The sequence below is a fragment of the Myotis lucifugus genome, unplaced genomic scaffold, assembly GCF_000147115.1.
Source record: "Myotis lucifugus unplaced genomic scaffold, Myoluc2.0 scaffold_69, whole genome shotgun sequence".
Classification (NCBI taxonomy): Eukaryota; Metazoa; Chordata; class Mammalia; order Chiroptera; family Vespertilionidae; genus Myotis; species Myotis lucifugus.
In genome coordinates, this window is record NW_005871117.1 from 3,317,807 (window position 1) to 3,336,338 (window position 18,532).

General features: G+C 42.0%; 1 protein-coding gene across 1 annotated transcript in view; it reads right to left on the minus strand.

The window, feature by feature from the left end:
- VCL (vinculin) overlaps positions 1 to 18,532 on the minus strand; it is a 110,471-nt gene that overhangs the window by 13,167 nt on the left and 78,772 nt on the right. Inside the window, exons 8-16 of the mRNA XM_006090237.3 lie at positions 18,250 to 18,397; positions 14,094 to 14,247; positions 13,200 to 13,375; positions 10,876 to 11,066; positions 9,123 to 9,322; positions 7,624 to 7,731; positions 3,668 to 3,817; positions 1,672 to 1,780; positions 268 to 570 (exon numbers count right to left, since the gene is read on the minus strand). Coding sequence (XP_006090299.1) covers positions 268 to 570; positions 1,672 to 1,780; positions 3,668 to 3,817; positions 7,624 to 7,731; positions 9,123 to 9,322; positions 10,876 to 11,066; positions 13,200 to 13,375; positions 14,094 to 14,247; positions 18,250 to 18,397 — 1,539 coding nt within the window. The remainder of the gene's footprint in view (positions 1 to 267; positions 571 to 1,671; positions 1,781 to 3,667; positions 3,818 to 7,623; positions 7,732 to 9,122; positions 9,323 to 10,875; positions 11,067 to 13,199; positions 13,376 to 14,093; positions 14,248 to 18,249; positions 18,398 to 18,532) is intronic.

Here is an 18,532-nt window from a genome sequence, read left to right on the forward strand (position 1 = left end):
AATTTCCAAAATCATGACTAAACAGGGCCAGGCAACATTATCAAGTGCAGAGAAACTAGCTTACAAAAAACTACCAGTATTGCAGAAAGTATCCTGGCCAGTACTATTGTAGATAGGAAAGGATTAACCCAGCATTCTCAGACGAAGAATCGGGAGGTGTTGCTCCCAGACTTTGTATGTGATGGCAGGGAGGTCCCCATCCTCTCACCACCTGTCAGCTTCCCGACTAACCTTTCAGCTGAGTGACCCGCACCGCACCCTGCTTACCGGGGTCAGAAATGTTTCCAGCCACGGCCTTTGCATCCATCACCATTGGGGAGATGGTTTTGCTCAGTTCGTCGGAGGCGGCCTTCACAGCCTCCCGGAACTTGGGATCCTCAGAGTTCTCCACCTCCCTCTTTGCCACCAGCAGGATCCGGTTGGCCCGGCGAGCAATGCTGGTTGCCCCAGCGACCAGCATCTGAGGCTGAATGTTGGCCATGGCCACTTTGCACTTGTCCAGGTCTTTTTTAATGGCTTCTTCGGAAGCATCCAACAGAGATTTGGTATCGATGGCTTCGTCCACCAGCCCTGTCAGGAGAACAGAAATGCAATTTAGTTTCTATTTTGAAGAACTGAGACTCCAAAACCCTGTTGTCCAAGTTTCTTATGTGAAAGTACAATACCCAGAATCCTCTCCTTCAGCTCAAAGTCCTCCTTACACAATCCAAAGCTTCCAGGTGAATACCACAGTAGAAAACACCGAGATGTGGCCCAGGAGGCCACCTAGACTCACGGCATTCACACAACAGTGGTCACTGGCCGCCTCCTGTCTACCACAGACGAGCTGAACTGCGACGGCTTCGGGAGGAAACAAGGATTGCGTCGGAAACCTTCGCCACATTATCTGTTACTAACGTTTTCTCCCTCCCATCTTACTCCCCAGCCATCTGTTGCTTGTTGGCAGCGTGTAGTGGCCCAGCTGAGCCACGGGCGGACTCCAATAACCCTCACAGCCTGCTTCTCGTGTCTGTTACCTCTCTTCAGGCACCTCAGCAGCTCCACTTTCATCTCTGGCTGCTACGGACCCCGGACCCCGTCACAGCAGGCTCTGCAGGGCAGCAGGGAGCCTACATCCGTCTCTTCCCTCCTCGCCTATCCCTCCCTCCACTGAGTGAAGAAGACTCCGAGGTGCCACTTCCACTGCGCAGGCACAGGTCTGGCGGTGTTGCTGTCTCCTTTTTTTCAAAACCGACGTAGTTGATAAGTTGGAGGAAACTCTGAGACAAGTTGTATTAAATGGTAGCTATTGTGGTTCCTTGAAATGTGAACCCACTGAAAATGACAGGGACACTTACTGTATCCACAAACACCGCCTCCCGGCCTCTGAAACCGAACTCTGGCTCAGACCGAGCAAAGACACTATTCAAAGAGAAGATAGGAGCTGCAACAATGACCATCACACCGGGAGGGCGGCATTAAAATAAAAGGGACTCAAAGAGTCTCTCTTCAGACAAAGTTGCAAGGCTTGAATGAGAAGCCGCCGCTGCGCGGCCTTAATCAGGGCCAAGTACACTGTCGAGCACATGACCGTCCCTTTATCCAATTACAGCTGAGAAACACAACCGGTCCTGCTCAGGTTTCTCAGGACTCACTCCATGGATTAGACAAGGACTCTGCACACAACTCTACCTGTCATTTTTTCAACATTATCGATCCACTGGTTCTTCATAGTCTCAAAATGTTCGTAAGCAGCTTGGTTTCCAGGATTCCTGAGCAGGATGCGAGCAGCGGAGACGACCTGGCAATGACAAAACCACCTTTAAACATCAGAGCACCCTTCCACTCCAATAGGAGCCCTCAGCGAAGCCTTCTCCTCTCCCCCTGCAGGTGGCACTATAAAGCCAAAAATCAGGAGGTCTCTCAGCCTGAACACATTAGGTTTGGTCTCATAAATAGCTCCCCAGGCAAAAGGTTTTCCTATCACAGCCTGATTTTAAGAAATTTAAAAAGTGACAAAGTAAATGGGTGTTCAGTTGATACCTCAAAATATACACAAAAGGGCTATTAAGCCCTTCATCTTCAAAAGCACCATTGAAAAAGATACTGCCCTGCCACCATGGCTCAGTCGGTGAGTGTTGACCCGTGCACCCAGAGGTCACTGGTTCAATTCCCGGGCAGGGCACATGCCTGGGTTTCATGCTCAATCCCCAACAGAGGGCATGCAGGAGGCAGCCAGTTGATGTTGATGTTTCTCTTTCATTGATATTTCTATCTCCCTCTCCCTTCCTCTCTAAAAATCCATTAAAAAAAACAAACAAAACATTTTAAATAAATAAATAAAAGCATTTTTTTAAAAAAGAAAGAAAAAGATACTAAACACTACTCAAAACTCATTAATGAATATTCACAAAAACTGTCTACAGTTAACAAAGTGCTTTCACAACTATTATCTTACTAAATCCTCACAACCTTGTGCTAGAGACAGGACAGGTACTTTCTCATTTTATAGTTGCAAAAGCCAAGACTCAGAAAACTTAAGTGACTGGCTCGAGAGCTCCCACGCAGTCACTGATGGCACTGGGGGAAGGGACTAATGTCTACTGAGCATGCCGTAAGTTGTAAGTTACAGGCTGCACACTCATCCTCTTACCACCCCCTTCCCCCCAACCCCCCACCCCCCCGGACAATCCATTAGGATGGAATTATCTCCATTTTACAGATGAGGAAACTCAAGGTCACAGAAGATTCCATGTCCAGATCTGTCTCCAAAGTCCTTGCTCCAAAGATGGTGTCTGAAGTCTAGTTTTCTGTTTCTCTTTTTTAGAAATCTTATTTTTATACAGAAAACCTATTGTGCTTTATATTCCATATCTCATGGAAGTTTTTAAAGAAAATTAGATGTTCATATTTTATGGGAGGTTTTTTAAAAGTTGGAGAAGTGTGACTTTTCAAGAGAATGAAACTTGTTAACATGCCATTTGGGCAAAAGTTGGACAATTAAAAGACGTGTTTATTTCCCCGTCTCTCCCTGTAAGTTCGCACCAAAGCCCAGACCAGCTCCTAATGCATCAGAGGCACTCAGCAAATATCTGCTGAGTAAACGAATGAAAAACTAGTAATGAGTTTTCTATAATTTGCTTAGAAGGAAAAATACACAAACATCACACTAAATGATGCTGAACTGATATTTTTAAGAACACCTATTACCTGTTAGAACTTTAATTCCTGTCCAATTTGTTTTCTTTTGTTCCCACTCTTCCAGTATACTGCTTACAGCATACTAGCTATATTTTGGTTATATGATTAATTAGAAAAAAGAAAACAAGTTATGGATACAAATGACTTTTTCTTTTCATCTCAAGGGATATGGGAAAAGGCATAAGCTCTAAAATCAAAACAAAGTAAGCTCCCAAGATTATCCGAATATTTCTCTAAGTGTGAATGAGTGTGTGTAGGGAAAGGGGGGGGGGAGGCTTTATTAATTTTTTCTACTTTCAAAACTAATCTATTATCATTGTAAAAAATTCAAGCAATACAAAAACAATTTTGATATGGTAGGTATGTGTTTTCTTCATAACATTTTACAGTAAATGCTCAAAATGTATGGAGACTGTCCTGTAATTAACCTTCATTACTGAGTACTGTAAGGTGAGACTGAAATGATGAAAAGTGAGCAAAAGTCAACCTGGGGCGTGAGTTCCCGGGCTGTCTTCACTGAAGCCTGAATGCCTTCCACCGCTGACTTATTAGCAGTTCCAACAGCAGCTGCCTTCTCGGCCGTGGCACCAAGCCTTCCTGAATGGTTCTCAAAGTTCGCTGCCCTCTCGTCAAACACCTTGAAGAATAAACAAAGGCGTTAAGAAAATTTATTTAAATAAAATGGGTCTGGCAGCCTAAGAAAGAGTCTCTCTTTAAGTAGAGGCAGCAACTACTCGAGCAAAGACTTCAGAGATGACATCACACCCCAATGAGCAAAACGATAGTCAACGCCAAGTCCTGGCCTTGCTACATCACAGGCCCGTGAATTCCCATTCAATCAATGCTTACCAAGGACAAACAGAACATTCGGCTCTGTGTCGTCTGTAATGAGGGGTTCACAGAATGTAAAGATTTAAATAATCCCCGTTCTCAAAAGGCTTATCCTAGTTTGAAGAAGACAGACAAACCCACTCCAGGCTCCAGTGCAGGTTGCTGGGTATATTAAAAGGCCAGAAGATCCACAGAGTCTTAAACCGAGCTCTAGAGCCTCAGGCCAGCATCCCTCCCAGATCAGTTACCATTAATGTTGTAAAAACTCTGCCCTGACCTCCACAGGAGAAATGATAGCTGGCTCACAATCAGGCCTGACCCAGGGGTAAGGACGCTGACTTTTATTATCCCAAGTGCAAAACAATCTACGGAATTGTTCTTTCAGCTCTCATATTTTAAAAAAAGTCAACTTCTCTTTTGACACAGATATTATGAAAGGTTGCATACTATGAAGGGGATGATTTAACTTAGATAAAGTGACAAAGGATCTGCTGTCATTGGTCAGGTTTACACTGCACAGAGCATGTCAGAAATTGCCCAGCAGAATCGTCCTCTTCTTTGCCTTCCCTGGGGACTACCTGCCCACACTCGGAGAGCAGCTCTGGTTCTGGCAGGCAGTCTACAGGTCTCCTGGTTCACTCGCAGGCTCCCATCTCATTGCCAGCATTCTGGGTTTACCCAATCAAGTCTCTTCCCCATTCTGGCCTCTTGTATGGACTCAGCTACCTGGGTTCTTGCCTTTTAATGCTCAAAATCTCTACCTAAATCTCTGATCTCCGAGTCTCCTTCACCTGGCCTCAGTCCTTGTTTCTTTCCTTGGCTGGTCTCCCACACCCTAGATCTACAGGGCTTCTGCCAACGTTGGTTGATCATCTCGACCCCAGCCCATGTCTGCTGCTCCCTCTGATTAAACTGACTGCTTCACTTGCTGTTCTTGTCACTCAATCAAAATTTACCCAGCACATACTATGTGCCAGACACTGGGGTAGGTGCTGAAGATACAAAGACGAATAAAACAAAATTTCTGCATCTCAAGTAGCTCACATTCCAGTGGGGTAAAAAAGGCCCATAAGCAGATATTCATAATAGAGTGTGCCATGTGCAGTAATAATAAAGCTAAGCACTGATATCATGGAAGTAAAAGGAAAGGCATTTAATCTATCCATGAAGTAAAGAATAATGGGATCAAAGATAAATAGGAATTAACTGAAAAACAATAAGAAAGAAGATAATTAGGCAGAGAGATAGAAAGAACAAAGACATGGAAGGAAGAAAGGACAGAGTATTCAGGAAATTATAAGCAATCAGGCATTGCTGGGGCATGGTCTGTGAGGCAGGGGTTGGTAGAAAATCGGTATATAGATCATAGTGCTCTGGCTTTCTCCTCTGTGAAAGGGAAGGTCCACTGAGGGTTTAAGCAGGAAAATATCAGGGTCAGATCTGTATTTTTATTTTATTGGTGGCCTAGTGACTGATTCAAGGAAGACCAACCAGAGCTGAGCAGCCAGCCATACAGCAGCAGGGGACAAGGTTCAGAACTAGAGCTGTGGCAACATGAGTGGAAAATGGAAAGGATTCAAGAAATACTTGTGAAATCAAAATAGCTTGTCTTAATTTACTGATGTGGGAAGATGATGGGGAGGAAACAGTCAATGGTGACTCACAAATTTCCGAGAGAGAGAGAACAGAAGGATAACGTGCTAAGGTACCTATGAAACATCTAGGTGGAGAGGACCAGCAGGCACAGCAGTTAGATCTACTAGCATAAAACTCAGAGATGTCTGAAATAAAAATAATAATAAATCATCCCAGCCTGAGGGGACCATGAGCTCTATAAACGTCCAGTAACCTAGCCTGGAGAAAAAAATGGGGGTCATTAACAAATAGTAACACAAACCTTCACCCACCAGTTCTGCATTGTCTTGGGTGCCTGACCTAACCCCTTTTCCTTTGCTGCTAATACTAGATGCTAGAACCAAATACTTGCTTTCCTAGATTCCTTTGCATCTGGGGTAGCCATGTGACAGAGTTCTAGCCAATGAGACATAAGCAAAAGTCTCCTGGAAGATTCCTAGGACAGCCTTTACTTCATTCATTCAGTCAGTCAATAAGTCAGTCATTCGTTCCCAACTCTGTGCCATGCATTGTTCTAAGACTGGGAATAAAGTAATAACAAAACACATTCCCTGCCCATATGGAATTTCATGCTAACGTGAGGGAGATAGACGAACAAAAAATAAGGTAAATATGTCAAATGCTGATAAACACTAAGGGGAAAAGTGGGATATGAAGATTAGGAAATCCCCAGGAGTGGACGTGGGGTTGCCATTGTAGGTGATGACCCAGAGGAAAGCTGAAAATAACGAATGAATAATACGTGTACCAGATAGTGATCTATGTAGGAAGATGAGAGGACAAATACAAAGGCCCCAAAGCTAGAACATGTAAACATAAACAAGGAATACTGGAATACAATGCAAGGAGCTCAATGTCGACAGAAGAGCATGAGGCAGAAGAGTGGTACCACCTAAGGTCAGAGTAGAAGGGGGACCAGATGCAGTGGGGTGCTGAGGCTCACGCCAGCTCACCAGGACCATGTGCCCATCTCTTCCCAACTGTGCCTTCCGTGACTTCACATTGCAACAGCCATGATGGGAGTATTTACATCATGGAAACAACAAACATTACAAATCAGAGCTTTTTGTTTTGGGGGATTTTTCCTGCAAAACTAGTCTACCAGCACATCACCGACTTAACTGTTCTAAGGACTTTGGCTTCATTCTGGGTCAGGTAGGAGTCATCAGAAGGATTTGAGTAGAAGAATGACATCAAATGATTTAAAAGGTCACCCTGATTTCTGTGTTGAGAACAGAGCACCTTAAGAGAGGGGTGGTTGTGACAGGAGTACTCCCATCCCTCATTTCTTTTTTTTTTTTAAATATATTTTATTGATTTTTTACAGAGAGGAAGGGAGAGAGATAGAGAGTTAGAAACATCGATGAGAGAGAAACATCGATCAGCTGCCTCCTGCACATCTCCCACTGGGGATGTGCCCGCAACCCAGGTACATGCCCTTGACCGGAATCGAACCTGGGACCGTTCAGTCTGCAGGCCGACGCTCTATCCACTGAGCCAAACCGGTTTTGGCCCATCCCTCATTTCTTACTTGCCTTGAACATGATGACTAGGGTTGCAACAGCAATCTCACACCATGAAGAAAAGACCCAAGAAAATCACAGAGATGCCAGCTTTCATGGTGTCAAGCTGCTGAATCAATACCAATGCTACCTACCTGCATGCCTCTTTTTATGTGATGAAAATAAAACCCATTTGTTTGCATCTCTGATGGTCAGGTTTTCTACTACTAACAACTAAAGACATGTCCTAAAGACATTCTTAACTGATACACTTGGTGACTGAAAGAAGAGGTGGCAGGACCTTCCCTCTTCTATCCTTCCAGCCTTCACCCACAGTACCCCAACCTGATGTACAATATAAACACATTTTACCTTTATAAACAAATCATTAATAAATAAGTGTGTGTGTGTGTGTGTGTGTGGTTGTGTGTGTGTGGTTGAGCAACAGAAGAAATGGAAGACTTTAGATACTCACCTCTTCCCTATTGGGCGCCACAGCCAACAGCTTGATGGGAGTTGTGGTATCGCTGAAAACATCTGACACCTCCTGAGTCATGGCCTCCTGCATCTGGGCTTTCAGATCCTTAAAAACATTATTTACAAATTAAAATTTCCAAAAATATCTAAAAAGCACATCTGCCAATGTCTTCACTTCACTGACATATTCATTCATTTATTAATTTGGTCTTTTATTCAATAAACAGCTGTTGGGTATCAACTATACTGAGCTAGCATGAAACAGGTATAAGATATGAATCCTGCCTTCTAAACAATTAGTGTGTAGTAGAAGAGGTAAAACTTGGCCCACAGTTCCCTAGAGACTGTTCTACCCAATCAAGAAATCTTACTTCCTTTCTTGGTGGCCTCTAAGAAATGGTACTGAGAATGATGGGGTTGAGCCCAAAGGCCTGGGAGAGAGAGAATTCCTCACCATTCCCAACGCTGCAGGGGCCTGTCAAATTTCTAAGCATTTTCTTACATTAAGAGGAAAGAAATCGTCAAATTTCTAAGCATTTTCTTACATTAAGAGGAAAGAAATCGAGAATGGGAATATTTTTATACATTTCATTTCTAAAGAACAGAATTCTCAGAAGTCATCAAATGCTCTTTTCACACAGTTATCACACTCAGTCCAATCTAAGTTTTCTATATTCACAGTTATCACACTCAGTTCAATCTAAGTTTTCTATATTTACCCAAAGAGTCTCAATCACCCCAGTTTCTCAAGGTGGGTGGTATAAAATAATATTTTTATTTTAATAATTATGTGTTTCTTTTAAAGAATATTAGAGAAGCCTGGCCAGTGTGGCTTAGTGGATTGAGTGTTGTTTCATGCACCAAGAGGTCACTGGTTCAATTCCCTCTCAGGGCACATGCCCAGGTTGTGGGCTGGATCCCCAGTAGGGGGTGTGCAGGAGGCAGCCAAGAGATGTTTCTCTTTCATCGATGTTTCTCTCTCTCTTTCTTTCCCTCTTCCTTTTACTCTCTCTAAAATCAATAAAAACATATTTTTAAAAAAGAATATTAGAGAAAATATAAGTAGCTCATCAAGCTCACAATTTCAAGATTATTAGAAAGTTTTCTTTTAAATAAACTTACTTGTTTAAAAAAGGAGTCCCTTTGAAGATAAATATTGACTGAAAAGTACAAGTGTCACATGGATAAAGCAAATATCACAAAATAGCTCTCAACTGAGTAAAACGGTAAACACAACTTTAGTTGCTGTCACCCACTGGTGAGCTTTTTAATGAGCAATAATGGCGCCTCAGATATACCTCATTAGCTACGATACTGCCACTGCGTGAAGCAACTGGTGAGCTATTTCCTAATAGGCTCTGAATTTCCTTACTTCCTTGGTCACACTCTTTTCACTTTCCCTAGACTAAAGAAGTATATATTTTTAAAAAGTCTCCTTCCCTCGTTTTTCAGTAAGTAAGCCTAAGAAAGGGAATGCTTTGTGTTCCTGAGTTCTACCTTTAAGGAGTCTTGGAGCTGAGATGCCAGCGCTCTCGCCTGGGGACTTTCCCCTTCCCCTCTGGCAGCCAGGTCAGCCAGCTGGGCGGTCAGCTGGTCCACTCTGTCACACTTTGCAAGAAGATCTTGGCGATACGGCCCCATCATGACATTAGCCAGACGATGCCCTTCGGCCACGAGCCCTCGGATGGCAGCCTGACCTGGACCGAGAGGAAAACACTGAAACTCACAGACGGAGAGGGCAACTGCAGTGCCATCTGGTAAGTTGTTTATTTTTTAATAATAATATTTATTGAGTTTTCCCCTCTAAAAATAGAAAAAATTGGGGAAGTACAGAAAAGTATAACTAATAGTTAAACCACTCATAATCCATCACTCACAGATTGAGATATTTGAACATATCCATCTGGTGTTTTTAATGCATTGCATGTTCCTCTGCACATACACATTTCACATACATTTCTCCTTTACAAAACAGAAGTCATACTATACATTAACTTTTATTCGCTACTTCTTTTTATTTAGCACTAGAGGCCCAGTGCACGAATTTGTGCACGGGTAGGTCCCTCCACCTGGCTGGTGATTGGGGCTGATCAGGAGGGCTGGCCTGCCAGGGGGAGGGACCATGGGAGGTTGGCCTCAGCAGCAAGCTAACCAACGGCCGATTCCGTGAGGAATTGGGCTCCCTCCTCCCACTTTCCTCCTGTCTGGGTATAGGGTGTGGGTGAACTAGATTCAGGGCTTTCAAGGCCCCAGAAGCAAGGTCTGGGTCAGTGCACGTCAAAGCTACTGGCCAGTCATCTGGTCATTCCGGTCGTTCCAGTCGTTTGGTCATTAACAGTCACTTAGGCTTTTATATATATAGATGAGCATTGTCCACATCATTAAATATTCTTCAAAAATCATGATCTAAAATCTATGTAATATTTTATAATACTAACCATAATTAGTTGGCCATTTACTTATTATTTACTCTGTTTATATACATTCTTGAATGTAACTCCTTAGAAACACCTCTAATTAAATTCCTAGAAGTCCGATTGCTGAGTCAATGGGTAAGAACTTTTTTGAAGCTCTTAACACATAATACCAGATTGTCATTCAGAAAGTTTGCTATTAACCAATTTATTCTTTCACCAATAAATTATATATCTGCCTGATTCCCCAACACTGGGAATCGCCAATTTAAAAATTTATCTTTTTATCCAATGAATACAGCAAATGAAGTAAACAGCTCTTTCAGCTTCAGCAGCGCTTGTTGTCATAATATGACCTAAATTCTTATAAATCCATTCCTAAAATCTCCCAGAAGTGAAAATTTCAGGTTATTAATTCCACTAGTGACTATATGATAAAGAAGCCCTCCTAACTGAAAATAACCTTGGTAGTTAAGTGTCTATTACTATTTTCAAAAATTATATTTAACTGGGTACTTTCTAAGGACTCTTGTAACAGAAACACGATAAAATGGAAGTATACATAGACTGAAAATAATTAGTTCAAAACTGCACTCCCAATCTGAGGACCTTTCTATTTGCCCATAGCAAAATTACTTATTCACTAATGCTTCTTGATTAAATCACAGACATCTTATCAGCTACATTGGAAATGGAGTTACTGTAGAATGACTCACTCACCAGTGGCTAAGAAGCCCTTCTGCACTTAATTACAGATGATACAGGATCTCTATCAACAACTTGCCTATTTTCACTGAGCCCAGTCTGAAGATGGTTAAGTGCACTGATGGCCTTACCGACTCCTCGGTCGTCCACTGTGGGATTATCAATCCACCGCTGTGCTTGCTCAATCTTGCCCTCAAGGTGGACCGCTGCTTTGGCGGGTCTGCTATTGGCCACAGTCCTATTGGTTTTGGACTGCAAGTTCTGCAGGGCAGTGGCCACCTGCTTGGCCAATGCTCGGGCCTCTGGGGAATCTCCTTTCCCCCTGCAGAGAAAAAACAGCCTTTCTGTCCCACACAGACACTATTTACATTGCGATGATGTAATTGCTGATACAAATGCTAATGAGATGTCAAATTGCTAATAATTATGAACTTGGTTTGAAAGAAGAGTAGTTTATCTATTTGGCCCTTAAATAAGACATTAATCATCTAAATTCAGATAGTTTTGTCCCAGTTAAGACAATAAATATAAGTTTGGATCAGTTTAGCTCAATGAAGAACACCCATTGGTAAGCTGAGCTCAATCAGTCGTCACTGCGTCACTGCGTTAGCTATCCCTTCAGCCTGTCATCTCTGAAAATACTAGTTCCCTGAGGAACTAGGTGGGCCCAAGTATCCATACTTGTTGTGTAGTAGTAGTTGAAGTAGTTATAGAACTAGTAGTAGTTTTAAAAAAAAAGCATTAAAAAAAGTTTGCTATAAAACAGTATGCCTTGTTTCGCTGGCAGCAGCCTCATACATATCATATTTACTGCATCTCTTGATCGTATCATTTACTCTTGTGCTTAATTTAATCTCATGTTGTTTTGTATAGTAATATGCTGTACACTCTTGTAGCCTAGGAGCAATAGGCTATACCGAATTACCTATAAAGGCACGTTGATGTATGTGTATGTGTGTATGTATATGTATATGTATATGTATATATATATGTATGATATGTATGACATAGTAATAGATCTGTTGTATCACCATTACCGTTAATTCTTTCCTTATTATTAAGAAACACTAATGAGTGCCTGTTATGTATGTATATGGACTTGTGTTAGGGTGCTAAGAATAGAGTCTCCAATTTTGAATATTTTAAAATCTAATGAATGTAAACAGACTATAACAATGGGCTAATTTTAATGATCATTGACCTAACTATATAGACATTATACTTTACAAATGTCAAATTGTGCATTTTCCTAACCTAAATAATTCAAAACTTGGGCCTAAAGAAGAGATCCTCAAATGACTGGGCTTGATATACAATCAAATTTCAGCTGTTACCTCAATTGATCTCTATCACAACCTCCTGCCTAAAGTATGTCTACCCTGCTCCCACCCACTTCCTACCTCATGATCCTAGGCAAGAGTCTGCTTTCTCAACCAACAGTGCCCCCTTAGTTAGTGTGAGACTTGAGAGAATGCTAAAGCATCTCTCACTGGAAAAGGGTTAGGCACGCTCCCAGGGAAGAGCAGGAAATGCAACATGAAAAACAGAATCTCACAAGATACTTGACTATGGTTATCCCTAGGGAAGTGGCTGGAGGGCTGACATAGGAAAGAAGCAACTTATACTTCTGATGCTGAATCTGTTTTTTTAGCATGTGCTACAGGTTTTATTTTTAAGAGAGTAAAACATCTATTAAAAGGAAAAAAGCAACACTTCTTCTTATATAATTAAAGTGGGTGCCATTGCCCTGGCTAGGTGGCTCAGTTGCTTGGGCATAGTCCCAGGCACCAAAAGGTAACTGGTTCGATTCCCAGTCAGGGCACATGCCTGGGTTTCAGACCTATCCCCAGGAGGGGGCATGCAGGAGGCAGCTGATCAATATTTCTGTCACATCAATGTTTCTCCCATTTCCTCTTCCTTCCTCTCTCTATAAAATCAATAAAAATATATATTTTTAAACTAACTTTTTTTTTAAAAAAGTAGATGCCATGAAAGCCTTTAAGAGAAGCTGTATTTAAGGATCTCTTGTAACTGCTACTTAAGAAACAACATTTCTCAGGAAGGAAGAAAATATCTTCATACTCCTCCCCCCATTCTCCTCTCACCCCAGGAAACTTTTCATAGCTACATACAAAAATTAATTTCCATAGCTACATACAATAATTAATATACCCAGGAAACAGATATGTCACAAACACTATCTAGCAGAAAAAGTCCTACCTTAAAAATGGAAAATATAGATCTCAAAAAAGGAGTTCTTACCATCATTAATTAATTTAAAACTATGTGATCAGCAATAAGTCATTAAACTTCAATAGTGTCCATGCAAAAACAGAGTAATATCTAACTTAGTCACATAACACAGAATCAATGAGAGCACAGTGAAGAGCATCGTGTATGTGCTTAGGGGGAAAGGAGAGAGATAAAGGGGCAACTTAAACAACTAAATACATACTGTCTCCGTAAGTCTGCTAATTTAGAAGTCAGAGCAGCGATTTCTCCAAGAGAACGTAGAATGTCATCTCTCTCTTTAGGATCATCACATAAGTCTGCTATTTTTCGAGCTTCAGCCAAAGCCCCTCGAATCTGTTCTTCTCCTTCTGGTCCACCGTTTGGATCTGCCAGCCAGTTCTACACACAGAGACATGGAAAAGCAGCGCACTGTGGCCCACTCAAAAGCCACATCATGGCACCCTGAGCAAGGCCGTCAGAAACATTTCACAAGCAATGACAAGGCAACCAGGAATGGTTTTTGAAATGCTGATCATAATTGTTTTACACACACTCCTCGCTCAGGTAAAATCAAATCAATCCTCATCTTTTAAAAAATAATTTTTCCCTTTGCCATTAGAATAAAATATCCTTACAAGCTTTATCTCATCTTTGAATTAGTCACACCTTATTAATTCTTCGGTTTCTCAAACATTTGTGTTTCTCTATGCAATGCAAACTTTTTACAGTACAGTAGTATCAGAAAACCTTAACCCTTAACATTGCTGTGACCAAATACAGCTGCGGATTCTGAGAGGAACAGTTTTAATACACTGTCATCTATACCAGGAACTGGGATTCTCTTGGTATTCGGACTGCTTACTATTAACTAATTGAAGTATTCAAAATTAAGATGTTTATCAAAATATACATAAATATTAGTCTAAACCTGTGTTAGTAGGAGAGGTGTTATCATTGGTAACTGCTGGAAATTAATCATCACTTACAAACATCCATTATCCACCCACAGTAACTGAGAGAGAGGGAGGGAGGGGAGAAGGGAGCGGTAGACAGAGGATATTTACGGTACATTTCTTTCTCTTTTATCTCCCACCCTCTTAAAAATCGTCACTACTACCTGGGCAGCATCGATCTTCTTGGCAATGCTCTGCTTTGAGTTTGTCATGGCCTCCAGTTTGCGGGCTGCATTCTCCACTTTGGCTGTGAGCACGTCCAGACCCTGAGACACCTGCTGGGCTTTCTGCATGGCCACGGGCGAGGCTCCTTGTCCTCTACTCAAAACAGACAGATGCTGTCATTGCACCCTCTCCGATACTTAACAGCAAAATGTCAGTAAAGACACAGGACATGTCATTTCTGCTAACACGCTTGTCTTTTTCCTTTTCTTCAGTAAGTCTGAGACAGCCCAAGAAAATACAGAGATAAACAAAACACCCAAACCATCTACTTTCTCCTTTGTTTTTAAAAATACACATTAGCTTTATGGAGCGGCATAACCATTTTAAAGACCAGGCCTGCAGATTTTGATAGTAATGATTCTCCTCTTGGTGGGGATTACATAATCAACTCTAAACTTCAGGGGGAAAATGTGCCTGCGATCTTATTGCTATGGAGGGTTTTGTTACCATAGTAATGTGTGCTTTAGAAATAAACAGCGCATTAGATTGTCTTATTTATGGGCAAGCACACATTGAAACTGTTTCCGGAGGCAGCATGCGTAGTGTTACTGAGAGCACACCATCCCTGGGGCCAAACAGAACTGTGTTCACATTCTGCTTCCTGGTACCTGTGGAACCGTGTTTGTGATGTGTAACCTTCTAGGGCTTTAGTTTTCTAACTTATAAAATGAGGGGTGCCCTGCTTATCAAACAAAGTAGCTTCAAGCAAAAAAACATATTTGAAAACATTCTGGTAATAGAGCAATACACATATATAACTATTAATATTATTGAATTGTCATCTATACTAATAAAAGAGTAATATGCTAATTAGACCAGGAGACCTTCTGAAGACCTTCCGGTCGTCCTTCCAGACAAAGCCGGGGCTTGGCCGGCCTGCAAACCACCCCCAAACGGCCCTCAGCCCCTTGCCCAGCCTGGCCATGCCCCGTAGTGGGGACCCCCACCCTGAAGGGTGTGTGGCCAGCCTGAAAACAGCCCTCAGCCCCTCACCCAGGCTGGCCACATCCCCCAGGGGGGACCCCCCCTCACTCCAATGGGGGCGTGGCCAGCCTGCAAACCGCCCCAGGCCCCTCGCCCAGGCCAGCCCTGCCCCCCAAGGGGACCCCCACCCTGATCCAGGACCCCCTTCAGGGTAAACCAGCTGGCCCCCACCCGTGCACCAGGCCTCTATCTATACTAATAAAAGGGTAATATGCTAATTAGACCGGGAGACCTTCTGGACATCCTTCCGGACAAAGCCATGGTGGTGGGGCTGAGGCAGAGGTGGTTAGGAGCGATCAGGCCAGAAGGAGAGGGCAGTTGGGGGTGATCAGGCTGGCGGGGGTGATAGTTGGGGGCGAGCAGGCCGGCAGGGGGGCGGGGCAGCTGGGGGCGAGCAGGCCGGCAGGCAGCGTGGTTAGGGGCAATCAGGCAGGCAGGCAGGTGAGCGGTTAGGAGCCAGAGGTCCTGGATTGAGAGAGGGATGTCCTAAATCGGCAGTCGGACATCCCCCGAGTGGTCCCAGATTGGAGAGGGTGCAGGCCGGGCTGAGGGACACCACATCCCCCCAACCCCGTGCATGAATTTCGTGCACCAGGCCACTAGTTATTATTATAATGAACCTAATGATAATCTTGAATATCTGCCTTCCACTCCTATGCAATATATAAATATTAAAAATAGTTAGTACTGAGGGAAAAAAGTACATGGTGATGAGAAACCACTGTTTCCCATCAAATTTCTAAAGAACTAATTTTGCTATTTTCCTAAGAAGTGATATGGTACTACTACCAAAAAAAATTATTTGAGTTGTAGAAACTTCTTTTCCCTTGGTAGACACTTTCCAACTCATAACACAGTAAAACTTTCCCTCTTTTTACCAGCTCAGATTTTGTAATCTACCCAGACTGGTAAGCTCAGTGTTAGTGTCACAAATTTGTCATTTGGTAGAATGGGATGATTTGTTGTCCTAACCTGAGTTTCTGATTTTAGGATAAAATCCAAAACATATTTGCTTCCTTTAATAATAGTATGAATCCACCACTCATTTTTCTACCCACTTTATAAATTTATCTTATTTCCATGTATATCTATACTTTAAGTATAAACTCAGTATTTATTGCAAGGTATATAAAAGGTATTTATACCTTTTACTTGTATTTATAAGTGATGCTTCCCTTTACATGGCAGAGGAGTGCAAGACTTTTAGGAATATACTGGTCATGATTTGCTTTTTTTCTTTAAATCCAGTAATTTACGATGAGGAACCTTTTTGGTATGAGTCCAACTTTGAAAAAGTAAAAATACTTATGGGTTATATCGTTTTTTTCATTAAAAATTAAAAGGTTAGCCTAGCCGGTTTGGCTCAGTGGATAGAGCGTCGGCCCACAGACTGAAGGGTGGGTTCGATGTCAAGGACATGTACATCGGTTGCAGGCTTGATCCCCGGCCCTGGTCGGGGCTCCTGTGGGAGGCAACCAAATGATGTGTCTCTTTCAGATCGGTGTTTCTCTCTCTCTCTGTCTCTTCCCCTCCCTTCCACTCTCTTTAAAAATCAATGGAAAAATATGCTCAGGTGAGGATTAACAAAAATAAATAAATAAAAGTATATTGAGTCCCCATGGGGGGAAAATATATTCTTACCAACTAGAAGCCCTAGGTGACAGAATCAGAGAATATCAATGAGGAAACTTACTGAGCTTCAGCCATTAAAATGTTAAATAGTGAGGCATATTTAAGAAAGAATGACAGGGAGATAGCTTTCTAGTCTTTCATCATGAAAGGATATTGTAGGCTCCACTGTGAATTGGGCCCATAACAGATTAATGGTTGATCCCATGAGTAATTATCTCATTCTCTTGCTCAAATTCATCTTTCTCTGAGCACATACGACTGAGTACTTGAGAATTCCAAGTGAAAACTGTCTACCACACTGTGAAAGGCTGCAGACAAAAGAGCCAACAGTGAGAAATCAGAAGAGCCAGAATCTCATCAAAAGCTCTGGCATTTCTCCGAATGGGGACAGAACTTCTTTTTGTCCTTTTTGTGAAGTTCTTGTCATGCTCGTGACAGGGGAGACTGCTTCGCAGCAGGAGAAAAAGGCTCACTGAGTTCAATGATACCATTTATTCGTGCTGTTTCTTCCCCCACCCCCTTCAAGGTAGAGGCTCTTAACCTGAAGCCCCGGAGCTTCCAGGCCACACTGGATCAGTGAACCTCTGGAAAGTATATGTAATATTGTTTACATGCACTTTTTAGGTAGAGATTAATGGCTTTCATTGGACTATAAAAATGATGTTGGTCCATAAAAAGGTTAAGAACTACTCCTTTAAGAACTGTATTCTTAAGTCTATTATGTTAATATATTTGAGATCGGGTGTAATGATGTGCAATATGTCAAAGAGTGTTTCTGAGGCCTGTTTGTATGGCAACCCTGCATATTCCAATTATCTCAAGATATTTCATGACAAGCTGACCTATGAACCAGGAGGTCATGGTTTGATTCCCGGTCAGGGCATATGCCTGGGTTTGGGGCTCAATCTCCAGTGAGGGACATTCATGCTTCTATCTCTCTCTCCCTCTCCCTTCCTCTCTGAAATCATTAACAGATATTTTTTAAAAAGATATTTCATGACATTCTTGAAGCAAAATTAAACTTCATCTATACTAGTTTCTCATGTTACTTAATTTTTTCCCAATGTCCATACTATAAAATTCCATAACAATTAGGATCTTTTAGAACTTCATTAACTCTATATATGAGTTCCCCCCAAAAAACCCATACATATTATACTGAGTTTTCTTAATAGCAAAGCATATATATTTAATTTATAGGAGGAAAAGTTCTAAAAGCCAAGACTTGAGCTGGGTGAAAGAATTAAGAAACCAAACGAATAATGATGAAACAGAAACTCAAAAGAGCCTAGAAATGACCAAGCTAAAGAAGGAAAAGTTCACGTCACTCTCCAAAGAATTAATAGAGTATGATGACCATTTTGTTTATTAGCCAAAGACAACACAGTAAAATTAACAGACTTGCTTCTGAGTCATCCGTCAGGAGTGAGATACTATCTATGACCGACTACTGCTCTGGTAAGAGCGGAAGAACTGTACCTGGCTCGGAGGTCAGCCACTTGGTCAGTCATCTGCCCTAGCATCTTGCAGGTTCCCAGGATCTCTCTACGTTCTTTGCCTGCACAGAGTTCACCAACTTTTCCAGCTTCATCTAAGATCTGCCTGATGGCCTGCTCACCAGCATCCCCTAAAATAAAGAGAGATTCAATATCTACATTGTTAACACATTAATTATTTAGAGAGGATGCTTTACAAGTCATTTCATTCATGAAAGAACAGATGCTTTCAAACGACAAGATGAACAGAAGACAATACATCTGAT